The following is a 16,480-nucleotide window of genomic DNA, read 5'->3' as shown; positions in this document are numbered from 1 at the left end:
TGGAGGCGATTTTTGACAAATATTACCTGTTCTGCCTAAGGCTGGAAGGGCTGAAATAGTGAATGCACCATTCAACAAATCCCAACTTTGGAAATCTTGCAGTGTCTTTCTTCTCAGTCAGAACATGAAATTACATTCAGGTAATTCTGAAGCTAGAAATAAAGTAATAGCTGACTTTAGTAAATGGCAACTTGATATTGGAGACGGAAAAGTTGAATGCATTGATACTCATCGTGCAGATGTTGAAACTGAGTTTGTAGTTCCTGATGAATATGTTGTCAAGAGTCCCTTGAAAACTCCCATTAAAACCCTAATTGACATTATATATCCAGATTTTCAGAATAACTTGCATTCACAGGAGTATCTGAGATCGAGATCTATTTTGACTCCAACAAACGTTGTAGTTGATGACATCAATGCACGGATTCTTGAAAGAGTTTCGGGTAATATGCATACTTATCTCAGCCAAGATTCAATTGAAGACAGGGGTGTTGACGATAATGACTTTGATTCGTCATTTCCAGTTGAGTATTTGAACTCCATAAATATGCCATGTATGCCTAAACATGAGTTGAAAGTAAAGGTTGGAGCCGTTGTTATGTTGATGAGGAATTTAAATCAGATTATGGGTCTATGCAATGGTACAAGGATGATAGTTACTGGCTGCAAAAAAAACAGTATAGAATGTCAAATTCTCTGTGGATCTCAAGTTGGTACGAAACATCTAATTCCAAGAATCGATATGGTCCCAACAGACACAAATTGGCCATTTGAATTTAAAAGAACGCAATTTCCTCTCCAACTATATTTTTCCATGACTGTGAACAAGAGCCAAGGTAAATCATTGGACACAGTTGGATTGTATCTTCCTCGGCCCGTATTCTCACATGGTCAGTTATACGTTGCAATATCCCGTGTTACATCTCCAGAAGGACTACATATTCTTATTGATGACGATAATGGGAAAAGCACAAATATAACATCAAATGTTGTGTTTGAAGAAGTTTTCTACAACCTTCCTAAATTGTGAAAATATTTGATTTAACTAACTTATTGTAATGGTTTGACCATGAAGATGGTACCACCACAAATATTACATCAAATGTAGTCTATGAAGAAGTATTTTACAACCTACCGAGCATAAATGATGATAATATATCATAGTAGTTATTTGTATTGCACATTTACAATTCTGACTAATTTATTCATCATTTTATTATAATTGGTAGTACGAGAATTTTTTTTGTTATTAAATTAGAATTATATCAGGTCATATTGGTTATTCATTCTCATATAACTACTAAGTAAAAGGCAGATTCTGGAATAGTTTTTTATATGCATATCAAATTCTCAATATAATTAGATGTGATATGTTTTATATTGATAAGGAGACATTATGATAATCAGAGAAGATTATGGGATACTAACAATTTGTATTAGATAACTAACTCATATTTAAATATTTGTTTAATATCACATTTATGATACTAATTGAGATTCTATTTTAACACCTTTTTTTTCCTAGCTAATATTGGTGTAAGCTGTTAGGGATCATCATACAACTTTACTAGATATCTATTGATTGAGATTTTCATGGACTAATTATCAGCCTATCACCTTAACTATAAAGATAGTGTATATCTTAATTAAAAATACAGCTGATTTTCTTCAACGCTCCACACATTCAGATTGTTTTTGCTATATATCCAACTCACAAACTAATTTCAGAGTTCATATGGCAGAACATCCAAGTATAATTACAATTCATTACCTATTTGTTGAAATGAACATTTAATATACTCCTTTTTTGATAATATCTATTAACTTTTTCATTACTCAGATATGCAGGACCATCATCATTTATCCAATCTGGATGGTAATAATACTGCTTGGACTTTGAAGGTCTGTGTGACAAGAATGTGGGTATCAACTAATCGACAAGGTGTCTTAGTCAGGCACAATCTTATTCTATTGGACTGTGAGGTTTGATTGAATAACTATATGACTTATACCACATCTATGATTGTGTTTACCAGTCTCTATCCTAAGATTTTATTTTTTGCAGAATAATCACATACTTGCAATTATTCCACCAGCTCTTTGGAATTTGTTTTACTTTATCATTCATCCTGGCAGATTGTTATGTATCAGAAATGTTAAGGTTCTTCCAGCTGCTGGATTTCTGAGGCCTGTACGTTCTGCAAATCACATCCTGTTTCTTCCCATCACTGTGGTGATGTTGGAACCTGAGGAAATTTTGAGTATACCGCGCCATAAATTTGATTTGGTTCCTGTGACGCTCCTATATAATTCTCCTCATTATTCTGCTCTCGATGAGCTTCCTATTTATTCCACTGGTATTGCTTATAAAATTTTAGAACAAATTGCTTACAATTTATTGTGTTTAACTTTAAGTTTATTGTTGTAGATGTTATTGGAATTGTTGAACTCCTGCAACCAGTACAATCTATTATGACAAGATTTGGTGAAAAGGAAGTGTTACGCTTCAGAATTTCAGATGGCGTGTAAGACTCTTCAATAAATTTTTTGACAAATATAAAAATACTATGCCATCCTCCGGTTTTCTTATTTTACGTATTAACACTATTGAACATCCATAAGTGTTTGACGTTTTATTATATTCGTGTTAGGAGGTCCATCCAAGTGTGTTTTAGCGGTTCTTTGCCAACAAATTTTGAATCATTGTACCAAGTTACCGAAATTGAACCCAAAATTGTGATTCTGGCATCTGTTAGAGTCTTTATGTATCGAGGTTAATGTCTTATTTTTTATATTAAAAACCTTTAAAATTGTAAGCGTTCTCATAGGTTATACAATCCGTTCTAGCTCTTAAATAATAAATATTTTTCGCTCTTGAAAACAGGAAGAGCGCAGATCAGCAATATTCCGTCAACAAAGGTTTTTGTCAATCTTGATTATCCTGATGTCTTATATTTGAGGCAGAGGTAACTAAATATAAATTATATATTTTTGAATTTTACATCATTTTTTTCATATAAACGCTTATAAGTTTTACATACTTTGCAATATAGGTTGATGGACATTTGACAAATCCAAATATGACGCTGCAGAACCATTCCCGTCAACGAAACTTGAAGACAATTTTTTTTTCTGCATTTCTATTAAACTTCTTGATTCAACCGTATTGTCGTATTTGTTTTGATTAAACTTATTTACCACGCTATGGATTATTTTTTAATTTCTCTGTAAATCATAATTATGCCAGTATTTGTCTTTATTAAATGTTCGAACAATTTTGATCACATTATCTCAACTCAACAGTTTAAATAAATACATTAATTTAATATGTATATTCTAAAGTTTTGAAAAAAGATGTTATATATAATTCCATTTCGAAAAAATCAAACAGATTATGTTATAAATATTCATACCATTTTCATATCTTATGCATATTTTTAAATGAATTAGAGAAACAGACAGAGTAATGAAAAAAAATATACAAGTTAATAAAAAAAAGGGATCAATAAGACTTTGATTGTGATGATTGGATTAATTTAATTGATTAACCTTAATTAATTAATTAACTCAAAATTTAAAATATAATATTCCGTTACATCTAAATTGTACTTATATATTCAAAAATTATATTGAATAGATAGGAAGATAATTGATGATTAATGACCTAATCATTGAGGATTATATTGTTGTCGGTCTTCATCTTACATATTTTTAAAAAAATATCAATTATCATCAACTTACCAGATTGAATAAGATAATTGATGAATAATTAGAGAATCAATCAAGATCATATTGTTGGCAGTCTTTATCATACAGTTAACATAGAGTATCAATTAGCATCAATTTACCAGTTTAAATATATCATTGAGATAAAATAGAGTATCATAACCTATCAAGTTGCATATATCATTTGCAAATGCATTTTATTTTAATGCCTTGAGATAAACATCAAACATACTCTGACATTAAAAATAAAACTTTAGGTTTCCTCTCTATTTGTTCTCTCTAAAATATCATTGATTGGTACGAACTGACCTAATATGTTATCATTATTTCTTCATCATGCATGCTGTCATTTTTTTGTTAATATTTTGAAGTTTTTAATTCCTCAATTGTTAATGCTTGACACTTTGTTTAATTGACTTGAACAAAAGTTTCAATGGAGTCTGCAGTATTCAATCTTATTGAAGACCTTGATCAATCGACTACCAATTGGAAGATTAAGGCTAGAGTAACTAGGATGTGGACCAGCGTTAGCTCTGAGAATGGATCAGTCAAAGGATATAATGTCATTCTGCTTGATGATGATGTAAGTCTTATGTTGTAAAATTTTTTAATGGTATTACGTAAAATCCTACATTCTTTTGTATACCAAATGTAACATCCTCTTTTGTTTTAGAATAATCACGTCCATGCATTTGCTTATCCCAATATTTGGAATGGATTCAAAACTCCTGTGATTGTAGGAGGCGTTTATGTTTTTGACCAATTTTCTGTGAAAGCTGCTGTTGGTAATCTGAAGCATGTACAAAATGATATCTGCATCAGATTTTCACAATATACTACGGTCACAGCTGCTGAAGACGATGACATGATTCCTGCCTACAAATTCGAATTTCTGGATTTAGGTGATCTTTTTGCTGAGGCCAGCAAATATCAGCCACAACAACAGCATGAATTTGCTATAGGTGACCTTAATATAATACTCTTTTGGTTTAATTTATTAGTTTTTTTAAATGCGTTCCTTAATATTTCACTGCATTTTATCTTTGACCAAATCAAATATATTGCTCTGTTTAATTTAGATGTAATTGGAGTTATTGAGGATTTTGAACCTCTAACGAAACTTGACACAAAATTTGGCATGCGAGACATTGTCAAATTCAGGATTTGTGATTCCAGGTTTGTCGAATGTATTAATATTTATACTGTAATTATAATTATTTTCTGAGTCCGTCTCTAATGTGGAAGTTGTATATCCTGAAATATATGTTATTTTTTCAATATAGTAATCAGCATAAAGTAAGTGTTTGGGGAGATCTTGCTGTGTTTGTCAATAACATTTATACTAAGGAATTCCAGTCTCCAGTAATTGCAATAATAACGAGCACAAAAGTTACAACTTTTATGAGTAAGTTCTCTTTAACTACTTAGTATAAATGACCTTAACATTATACAACAAATTACTGAACTATATTGCTTTGATTTAGATACTGTGCAGTTGGTACTTTGCCATCTTCAAAATTGTACCTCAACCTAGATGATGAATCCGTGACTGATATGAGGATGAGGTAGTACGATTAAGAAATATATTAATTACATAATTACAGCACGTTTGCATGTTTAATAACAGTTGATAGGAGGCTCTAAGTTAATAAACATCAATGTTTATCTTTGTAGGTTGAACGAGGAGGGATATTTGTCAAAGAGAGAAAAATATCTTAAGACGGCAAATTCTGAATTTGTTCAACCCTTTATTAGACACATGAAAATATCTTAAATAAAACTAGAAGATAACCGTTTATGTTATAAAAATTACAAATTTCGAGAAAAAAAATTCAAAATTGATGAAATATGAAGCGCGCGTAGCGCGGGCAAGATAACTAGTTTACTATCAAAGTTTGGGGAATTTCATAATTTAACACAACCAACTCTATATCGAGTTACCAACTCTATTTCGAACATGTCAGAGTCAGAGTGCATCGAACATTTGTCTGAAATTAAGTCAAAACACAACCGACTTCAATTTAATTACTTACGCATTGCTCGTTGATATTTGCTGCTTAGTTCTAGCTGCTACAAATAGTTCATGGACAACAGTAGATAAAATGTGATTTTAAGGCACAAAAAAATGGCTTGGTCTGGTGGTTTAGTCCTTTGAAGTGCAAGGTTTACATAAAACTGAAACAGCGGTATCCACTTTCTTACTGCAAAATATCATCAGCTCTGACATCTTCTGCCTTAGTGCCCAACTTCACAATCTCTTCTGCATGGACAAGGATCGAGAAAACTCAGAGACAAAAGAACGAGGATGAAATATTACTTTACAAACCAGAATTACAATTATCAACATATATATAAATACAATTATTGTACATACATATTCAAACCTGTCATAAATTATTGTGAAGAATATCTTAAAGCAACGGTTTTGTATAAAGAAGAGTTAGCTGAAAGACTTTCTTACAATGGGTTCTTTCATTGTCCAAGTTCACAAAACAAGTAAAACTGTGTAAAACATGTTGGACAAACGTTTACAAAGAAGACGTATTTTGCTTAATTATGTTTACAACGGTTTTATTGAACACCCAACTGTTGTCTCAAAGGTTTATTCATAAAAGAACTTTTAACCATGGTTTAATTACTTTTGACATAAGAGAAAAATTACAATTATCATACATACGTTTTTAGTTAAAAATGTAATATAAAATAAGACCCGTGCATTGCAAGGGCTATATTCTAGTTTAAAGAATTTACATAACAAGCAACACATATCTTTGAAATAGACATGCAAATTTCATATTCAAAATCAAAACCAAAAGAACACTACTGACCTTTATATTTGGAATGGTTGGAAATAAGTTCCTTAATGCCCTCCTTGTCCAAAGAATCTTTCAAGTACGAAGCTACAGCTGCCACCATCTCTACATCAATTTTTCCATCACAGTATCTGAAGCCAAACAAGGTTAGTTAATTACAGGGTAACAAAAGCATTTCACCTTTAAAACCTAGATCAAATCAGTCAGATATGTCGACTATTAGAGCTTATACTTAAGAATTCATGCATTAAAACCTAGATCAAATCAGTCAGATATGTCGACTATTAGAGCTTATACTTAAGAATTTATGCATAAGCGCGCTAGAAACTAGCAAATAATACATATCAAATTTTAATAAATCCACAATCCATTCTCTGACAAGCAATTCACTATCCGTGTCACTGAAAACACGATTTTCAACTTTCACAAAAAAAAAAATTATCTAATGCAACTTCATCCATTTTTAGTTGACTACAATTTTGTAGAGCAGGTACTAGGTAGGCATACTAGTTTTACAAATATCATTTGGTCAAGTTATCACTGAATCACATAAATCTTATAGTAATAGTTTCGAAAATCAATGTTAGGGGTTCGGAGGGGAAGCAGGAGAGAGGGTCCAGAAAGTGGGCATTGGTTTTTTTTTGGAAAGGGAGTGTGTGCGAGTTGTTTATTTCGAGAATAGGATGAATCCAACCAGCAGTACTTTTTCTGTTATAACTAGAAAAGAGAGGTTCATTATCTCACGAATGACTTCTGAATAAAGAAATCATATGCAAGAACCATAACATAATGACTCTGAAATAGCTGACCCTTTTGGCACTTCAATTGCCTGTTCAAATATAAAAAGAGAATCAAACGAAAGGGATTTACCAACTGAGCCCCATATGCCGTTTGTTCCTTCTTTTTTTCCTTCTCCAGTGTGTTTATATGTAACTGATTTGGATGTGACAATGTGCATATATGTAATCGGTGTCAATATTTAGGTTTTCACAGTAAGGGAGTTTTCACCAGAGTGTTGGTCTCGCACTCTCACTTTTCTTCTAGGGGAGTTCGCCTGAACAGCTCTACTAGTAAATACCTTATAACTTCTGTCATATTGTAAATATACCATAGACATGAATGTATTGACTCGGACATCCTTGACTCAACTTTTGTATGCTGGTAATATTATTTTATTTTCCAAATTGAGCATCGAGTCTCTGTCTACATTAAGTGGTTAGCATTTAGTTATTCTATTATCAGTGCTTAAATTTTGTATGTACATTACATGAATATGAATAAGTAAGCATACGATCTACGAACAATTTAAGGCAGAAGATAGGCTACTCGCTTGTTTCTATATCTATCTTTTAGTCATGGAATCAATGTCGTTTTCAAATTATTTTACAAGTACAACAGCTTCTCTAAGCCAATTAAGATATGTAGATACTTGTGAAAACATCCGACAAGATTGGCAATGAATTAGTAAGTCAAAATCAACTTATTTCGTATGTTTGTCTTTTGAGACTTGAAACTGACAAATGATGGAACTTCAAAAAATAATTATGAGGGACTTATTTCGCCGAATTACTTGAAGTTTGTAACTTGACAGAAGTAATTTTTTCCCTCACTACATATAACTTCAGTTATACGTTTTTAAATAAACTATCAAAACAAATGGCAACTTGCTAAGTTAGCATTAGTTCAATTTAAAAGAATAAAATAACTTAAAGTAACAAGTAATTTTTTCAATGTAAGCAAACAGGATTTCTCTAAAAGTGTATAACATATTAAATTATTCTCAAAGATAATATGTAATATGTACTTTAAAAGGATTATATTTACCGCTCAATTTTTGGATCGATGTTATTAAATTCTTTTCCAATTTTTTTTACCATATCATCAACCTGTAAAAGAGAAAACATATAATTAACAATATCACAACGAGCTAAGCTAACATTACCAAAATATAAATCAGAGGACATATTTCTTAGAGTTGGTCTTTAAGGAAGTGAGTAATGATACAAGCTTACCTTATCTGTAACTACTGATGTAACATTATCGCCATTGTGTGATATGCACCCATTTTCACTATATGCACCCATTTTGTCCTGCGCATGATTGCCAAAGTTTATCAAAAGAAGAAAAAGATTATTGTGACAGAAATTGTATATTGATGGCCTTGCGGAAGCCAGAGTTACATGACCTGATTTCTCATTTGCTAAATGTACACAAAGATTGACATGCATTAACAACAAACGATGTAACTGGTACCATTAATAGACCCTAACAAAATTTGTAGTTGACAGACAGGAGACATTAATTTCGTAAGAACAAAAAAGGAAAAACATAGTTGTCGTACTTGCGATAAAATACCAATTGTACAGAGTCAGAGTGGAACAAAAAAAAATTCTGACTTGTGCAAACTGCTATTTAACTTCTAGCTCACTGTATTATAATCAATTTCACAGAAAAAATGATTCTGTATGCCTGACTATACGAAATACCTCATCATTGACGAGACTCAAAATCTTTTCGCACTCCGTACACACATTCTGCACAGATTAGCAGTAAAAACTGAGTATAAGTGCTGGTCGAAGCTAATGAAATTTTAGTCATAATGTCCAAAACAATTCTATGAATTATTATGCTTACTAATGCAGAAGCTAAAGCAGCCATTGCATTACTGAGTTCACAAAGCTGCACATGTTCACCCACAGCTCTTGCTCTAGCTTGTCCTGGTGCTCCATTGGTCACTCCTTTTAAGAAATCATCTTGACTAGTACGAGTATCTGAGTGCATTGCCGGAAGCTCTTTATTTTCTTTCTGTCGAAACAGACAATTTCGAACTGCTTCAGAAGGAGTGAACAGTTTAAATTAATGTGAACATGCAGAAAGCAGTTGCAGATTAACAATAATTTGCTGACCCAATTTTTTCTTTCACTCTATTATTTCTTTGGCCTCTTTTGAATTTACACAGGCTATATTTGATTTTATTTGCTTTGAACATTCATATAAATTCTGAATAAAAACAAAATATACTGGGTTTATTGCCTCCTTGGCCATCAGGTACACATCCACCTCTCACAAATGGTTTATCATCAAGGCAAGAACCATATCGGTTCACATCTTACAAGGAAGAATAATAAAACCTTAATGTCTTAAATCTTATTAAATTGAGATTGACCTACTGAATTAGTTTTTTTTCCTTTCACTTCTCTCTGAGAATACCACAGCTTAAACATGGCTATACTTAGTGTGCCCCTTGCACGAAAGAGAGGCTGTGAGTCACCATCAGGGGCTGAGAGGTTGACTAAATATAGTTATATATGCTATTAAACCCAAGACAAAAGGGAAAAAAACCTTGATGCGTTTCTTCTGCAAATCTAGTAAGTAAATTTTATCTAGCTTGCCATGGAAAGGATGGTCAGATGGAAACGATGTCGTGCCAACAGTATGTTTCAAGTCATGCGGAAGGGACCGTAGTGTATCTAAAACAACTTCCACAGGGTTCTTTCCAATCACAATGAAGGCTCTGCAAATGACAAACTTATGAAACCGAATTAGGAACAAGTTAAAAGATCATACGTTTATCAAGGAACACATGAAAGAATGACTTCTCAGCTCTAAATATACCTGGAGAGGATGAGAAGTGAAGAAGGTACAGAATTATTAACTGATAAATCTAGCCAATCACAAAGCTGCACAAAGAAAGCTATTTCAGTTGATCACAACATCCAAGATTAAGAACTCACAAATAAATCAAAATTATCATGCAGATATGTGCCCTTTCAGTGACATATTTCAGATAAAATGAATTTGTAACGGGAGCTGCATGCAAACCTTACCCTTACTTCTGGATATTGATTCCGCCGAAAACCTAGACTTTTCACATAAAACAAATTTGTATAAAAAAAAATGTTTAAGAATATAAACAATTTTATTTGAGGACATTGATTTTATTTTACAAAAAACTTTGAAAGGGCAAAAGACATGTCATGCAACATATAAAGACTAAAGTAGAACCTAATACTCTATAAAGTTAATTCATAAAAAAAATTAGGCAAAAAGGTACAGTGTGTCAAAAAGTTGGTTTGTTAAGTAAAAATTACAGCAATTACTGCGTACTGACCCACAAAACGCACTCATACAGACCTACACCTCCTTTTCTACTCTCTCAAAAAGAGTAATAACAACATAAACACTTTTATTTGAGGACAATGATTTTATTTTACAAAAAACTTTGAAAAGGCAAAAGACATGTCATGCAACATATAAAGACTAAAGTAGAACCTAATACTCTATAATGTAAATTCATAAAAAAAAAATTGGGCAAAAAGGTACAGTGTGTCAAGAAGTTGGTTTGTTAAGAAAAAATTACAGCAATTACTGAGTACTGACCCACAAAACGCACTCATACAGACCTACACCTCCTTTTCTACTCTCCCAAAAGGAGTAATAACAACATAATTGGAGGCTTCGCTGTTACTTCCAACCTAACCAATACCTGTAACCTTAACTCCTATCTGTAGTTGCTCTCATGTCCTACAATAGATAAAATCCAATGCCCGAAACCAAGCATACTCGGAGAGGGTTAGGCCAGTTGGGTTTAAGGTTGCCATATCAAGCCTCAGTTGTTTATTTAATATCTTATGTCCTCTGTGATCTGCCTCCCTCGTCACTCCCACAATTAATAGGTTCAAACCTTCTATTTCAATTATTTCAATGTCATAATCTTGTAGATAGTTTGACATTCCTACAATTCACTCTATGATACCCTAATTGTGCTTTACGTTTTTCTGCGAGGCATCAGATAAGGGGGAATCTCTCGATCGTTGACCCCCCAACATGAGACCAAAACGGTGTTGTCAACTCTATACCCGTCTGCCGATAAATTAAATTAGATGTAGTTTATTATAAGACTCAATTGAAGTCCGTCGATTTTAAGCTTATACAATTTTGGTGACAATGAAATTTGCAGATAAGAGATAGCTAGGTCTTGAAAAGGTTCTGTTTGGTCGTTCAAATTACAATTGAGAAACCAGTTAACATTGTGGTCAGTTGAAATGACCAAGGAGGTTAACAAAAACCAAAGGACCAGGGCACAGACCTGGTAGAACCTAGCCAGACTTGTCACAAAATTTCTGGTGTCACTAAATAGTTCTAGAAATATGGCTGTCTTATTTGTTCTTATAAAGCAGCATACACCACGAGACACCCTCTTTGTATGCAACATGTCTCTATACTTCACTGTAAGGAAGTAAAGATGAAATCAATAGGCTTTTGGAAGAAAATCTGATGCCTAATAATGTATATCATGTGCCAACACTTCATGTCGAAGTTTGAAGTGCCGAATGGGACAATGTTCAAGAAATATTCATATGCAGCGACAAAATTTGGTCAAAAACCTGTTGACGCATTTCTTCTCCTGCATAAATCCCTCGTTCTCTACAATATTTACAAACTTCAGCTTCAGACAGCCACTCCACGCCCTTCTTTTGGATTAGTTTGTCATCTCTTTCAATCCTATATCCAGAAGATGCATCACAAGTCACAACTAAAAGGATACATGCATTACAATGATGCTTAAATAATGGATACATTCTAGAGAGAAAGAAGTTATTTTAGTGGTTCTCAACAGAAGATACGTTTTCTGGTCTTTAGTCAGTGTTCGACATAACACAAAACACGGACAGGAACTAAAGCAACTAACAACTAAATCTGACTAGTATAAACTTCGAATTAACACCCTTCTTTATAATTTATTTGTCATCTTTTCTCAGCCTATATCCATTCTAATCATATGTCCAAAAGACAAATCACAACTAACGAATACATGCATTATTATGACGCTTAGATAAATGGATAAATTCTAGAGAGGAAAAAGTATTGGTGGTGGTACTCAACTGAGAATATGTTCTCTGGTGGTCAATGTTCAACATAACACAAAAACACAGACAGGCATTTAAGCAACAAAATACCCAGCATACGACTTAGTCTGACTTATATAAACTTTCAATTCCTTTTCATTATATGACTAAAAGGATGATACTGTGAGAAGGATGATTAATAAACGCGAGCTTGCTAACTGTTTACACTTAGCTTTTAAAACGGGTCAGATTTTTAACAAAAAAGGATTTGACTAACGATTTCAATCTTTCCCGAAGCAAGAAGCGCAGATATTCGTCAGTTCCATATGCAGTGATACCCATATACTTGCACATATTCACTAATCGACGCCTGTCAAACAGTATGGAAGAAAACAATGATCACTTCACAGCTAATACAAGAAAATGAAATCAAATTGAATTGAATGAACATATAAGCAAAAGATTTGCTGCGGGTCCTACCTGCCAATGTTATCTAATGTAATCCTGTTACTGAACAAAGCAGCTAAGCACAAAATCTTGTCTTCAGAGTCATGTCCACCAGATCTAAACTACAGGAGAATGGCAGGTGATTAGTACATTTCAAAATAAAAATTAAAAAAATATACATATGAGGTTTACTTGTAGGACTGTAATTCGATTCGATTTTTTGACTATCAAGTTCGAGTTGAGATTTTTTTTACCTAATACTCTATAAACAGGTTTGAGCTCGAACTGAGCCCAAGTATTGAGTCGAGTTCAAGTTTGAGGTGCTCAATTTAAATTACAACCCTACATACATGAAATGAGGCTTAAATTTCAGACTTACACTGCTTGTGTGTTCAAAAAAATCCTCAGCCGTCACCTTAAGGCCTCCCTTAAAATAGACTTCAACCACCTGGTCCATTTCCTTTACCGTGTCTTGAAGAAATTTTGCAAATTCTATCCGTGCCTTGAGCTTCCTTTTGCGCTCCTACGCGCATATAATTATAGTGAATCAAGCATAATGCTTAGTAAAAAGGTAGGGAGTGAAGTATAGTCACTACAGCATGCCTAAATTTTTTGTACGTGGTTTGCAGAATGACAATTCAATAAAATTGAAAAGATCTAGCATGCACACAACAGAAACTATCTAATTGAAAAAGAAAAAAGGAAGGGGGGGGGGGAAACCTGTTCACTAGGCTTGTCTTGAAAGGTCGAGCGTAACATGTTTGGGAATAGCTTAAGAAACACTGGCAACAAAAAATTGATCAAGGGAACGCCGAACATAAGAGCACCAGGGACATCCCGAAAGAAATAAGACGTGGTTCGTGTGAGCAGCTGTCTCTCCCTCCTGGACAGAATCTCCCCTCGAAAAACCTTTACCAGCAACCTCAGAGTGATACTCACATTAGCACACAATAACTGGATGCCTAACTGGAAGTGGTAGAGTTTTGCTAAAGCATCAGTTTTCCAGCTAAAGCATCTATAGGCCCAGGATTTCCTAAAAGATAAGGAAGGCAAAAAATTGGATTGATCAGGTTATCAGTGAATCCAAAATTAAAAGAAAGAAAAAGAAAATATGGTAGCCAACAATGCAAGTGGCTAACATTTCGTGATCTTCATCAATAAGGGATTGAGAAGTCATAAAACGTGAAGTTGTTGTCCGTGGAGCGGAGATGAAACAAGATTGTGATTTCCAATTAACGTGGCATCCGGGGGTAGACAGTCCAAATGCAGAATTAAGCAGGATATTTGAGTTGCGAGTTGAAGTGGTGAATGTGGTAGAAAGTAGAGAATGAGCAGACTTGGCATGACCGAAATAAAAGCGGGCAGAGACGGAAATGTTATTTAAGTAATATGAGATAACCTTCCTCCTCCTCAAAACTACTCCAGAAGCCATTAGGGCACCCTTACCTAAAACAGCAAAAATCTTAAAAATCTTACAACAACAGAATGTGTAAGGTTAAGTTTAGGAAGGACTAATTTAACAAGCAAAGTAAAAAAAAAAACCTAATTATCACAACGGCTAGAATCTTGAAAACAACAACAGAAGGGTGTTGTGGGGGTAAGTTTAAATTAAACTCTAGGGTAGTAGAATTATAGATAACAATGAAAACTGCAAATCATCACACATAACATAACATAAAATAACATAACATAACATAACACAACATAACATAATAAATGCAAATCAATCAAAGCTACGCCTTCTTCTTCATTTTTACTTACAGTTATTATTAAGCTTCAGACACCGCACTCCACTGTCGCCCGACCCGCCTCCTCTTGGATCGATTATTCTATATCGGGGGAGAGCCCCAATATCGAACACTACCCGAAACCCGACACACACCTACACACCTGACACGATTTGTAACCCGATTAAACCCGAAAGTGACACGAACATGACCTGCTCAACCTGAAATGACCCGTTTTTAACAAATTTATTTGTTTGCACTTTAATATTTGACTAACTTAAAATTGAAATTGGTAAAATAATACAGGAAGTTGACTTCAATATCAATTGTAATTAGAACTCATCGACCTAATGATTAGAATTAAATTAATTAAGGCTAACTAAGTAATTTCAGTAAGTGTCGACCGACCGACTACCAAACTTATAATGTTTCGTCTATTATAATATAAATAATAATATAGAATTCGTTATAAAATAGAATTCGTTATAGTATAAACTTTTATTCGCACTCCACTGTTGCCTGACCCGGCTCCTCTAGGTCTTCTTTTATGTGAGGGGGGTTCGTATGATATGGGTCCGCCCAAATTAAGGCCCGAGTTCAGATCAAAGGTATCGGTTATTCTACATCTGCGAAGAGGCCGCAATATTGAACCCGGCTCAAACCCAACACTAACTCGATTTAGTGACATGAAACCCGAAGGTGACACGAATATAACCTGCTCAATCCGAAATTGACCCGATATAACCCGTTTTTAAGAATTTCATTTGTTTGCATTTTAAGATTTGATTTTATTTAATTTTTTAGTAATTTTAACTTAACCCGAAATTAACCCGTTTACAAACACGAACATGACCCGAATCCCGAATTTACCACCCCTGCAATCCGAGCCTTTTAGTAATAATGTGTATTTTTTTATTATTATATATAATTTTGATATATAAGTAATTAATTATTAAAAAATAATTAATATATAATTATAATCTTATTCGATTTCTGTGTATGTGATTTCTAATAAAGATTAAATAATATAAATTAATATGGCTGATGAGATTTGAAACATGTATCTTTGTTTGTAATTTCAAAAATAAGGATTTAATATGTTGTTATTGGGATTCGAACCTTGCAATTTAAGAAATGATAACGTAAATGTATGATTTTATATGTCGTTGTTGGTATTCAAACCTAGAACCTTTGATTTTTTATATATTTTTTATTTATATCTGACAGTTTTCATCACTTTATGAAAAAGTTCTAACGGTTATGCTGAGGGATATAATAATTTAATTTTTCATATTTATTATTTTTTATATAAGTAATTATATATTTAAAAATAATTAATACATAATTATAATCTTATTCTAAGTGTGCGTATGATTTTTAATTAAAATTAAATAATATAAATTAATGTTGTTGATCAAATTTGAACCATGTACCTTTGTTTGTAATTTCAAAAATAATAATATAAATATTTGATTTAATATGTCGTTGCGGGGATTCGAACCTAAAACTTTGGTTGTCTATGTTTCTTGTATTTAGTTCTAACGGTTTTGATCACTTGATGAGAAAGATCTAACGATTGTGACGAGGGATAACCAAAATGATGGTTTAACCAAACTAAAAATTATATCTCATTCTCGTTATTACAATTTAGTCTGAACTATAGGTCAACATGAGTTTACATTAATAATGAAAATAATATGTTTGTAACGAGGATTGAATCCTTGAGGGCCCATTGATCACCACTGAACGAGAAAAAAAGAACCGGACGAGACTAGTTTCAACATTTAAGACTGTTTGTTTGATATATTTAGTATCTGGACCATCCAAATTCTCTATGGAATATGGACGATTGAGATAAAAAAAAAATTGGTTGAACCGTTCATGAAAGCAAGGTGTCCTTATTTACTCATATATATTC

The 16,480-nt window shown here is 33.1% G+C and overlaps 2 protein-coding genes and 1 long non-coding RNA gene across 3 annotated transcripts; 2 read left to right on the top strand and 1 right to left on the bottom strand.

The window, feature by feature from the left end:
• The first annotated feature begins 124 nt into the window (after positions 1-124).
• Positions 125-1,030, top strand: LOC141698131 (uncharacterized). The gene has a single exon (XM_074504749.1). It carries the CDS (start codon positions 125-127, stop codon positions 1,028-1,030), a length of 906 nt encoding a protein of 301 aa, XP_074360850.1.
• Positions 1,031-2,646: 1,616 nt separating this feature from the next.
• LOC141659139 (uncharacterized) lies at positions 2,647-3,103 on the top strand. The gene is made up of 3 exons (XR_012549632.1): positions 2,647-2,773; positions 2,885-2,966; positions 3,054-3,103. It is a non-coding gene; the product is annotated as an uncharacterized LOC141659139 (long non-coding RNA).
• Positions 3,104-5,698: 2,595 nt separating this feature from the next.
• LOC141659758 (uncharacterized) lies at positions 5,699-15,237 on the bottom strand. Its single transcript, XM_074466687.1, has 17 exons — positions 15,079-15,237; positions 14,597-14,632; positions 13,975-14,281; positions 13,556-13,868; positions 13,215-13,358; positions 12,869-12,957; positions 12,666-12,758; positions 11,927-12,044; positions 10,362-10,403; positions 10,155-10,219; positions 9,882-10,053; positions 9,174-9,344; positions 9,026-9,073; positions 8,552-8,629; positions 8,364-8,425; positions 6,555-6,670; positions 5,699-5,986 (listed from the first exon to the last, which is right to left on the bottom strand). The coding sequence occupies exons 3-17, from the start codon at positions 14,265-14,267 to the stop codon at positions 5,925-5,927; spliced, it is 1,866 nt and encodes a 621-aa protein (XP_074322788.1). The 5' UTR covers positions 14,268-14,281; positions 14,597-14,632; positions 15,079-15,237; the 3' UTR covers positions 5,699-5,924.
• Positions 15,238-16,480: the final 1,243 nt, after the last annotated feature.

The sequence above is a fragment of the Apium graveolens genome, chromosome 1 (assembly GCF_009905375.1).
Source record: "Apium graveolens cultivar Ventura chromosome 1, ASM990537v1, whole genome shotgun sequence".
Classification (NCBI taxonomy): Eukaryota; Viridiplantae; Streptophyta; class Magnoliopsida; order Apiales; family Apiaceae; genus Apium; species Apium graveolens.
The sequence above is the reverse complement of the archived record's forward strand: the minus strand, read 5'-3'. Positions and strand labels throughout refer to the sequence as shown.

Coding starts and splice junctions, on each gene's coding strand:
- LOC141698131 (XM_074504749.1), top strand. CDS start 125: ATGAAATTACATTCAGGTAATTCTGAAGCTAGAAATAAAGTAATAGCT.
- LOC141659758 (XM_074466687.1), bottom strand. CDS start 14,267: ATGGCTTCTGGAGTAGTTTTGAGGAGGAGGAAGGTTATCTCATATTAC. Junction 13,359..13,555: donor AAGACAAGCCTAGTGAACAG/GTTTCCCCCCCC, acceptor ATATGCGCGTAG/GAGCGCAAAAGGAAGCTCAA. Junction 10,404..11,926: donor GAGAAGAAATGCGTCAACAG/GTTTTTGACCAA, acceptor TTATGTGAAAAG/TCTAGGTTTTCGGCGGAATC.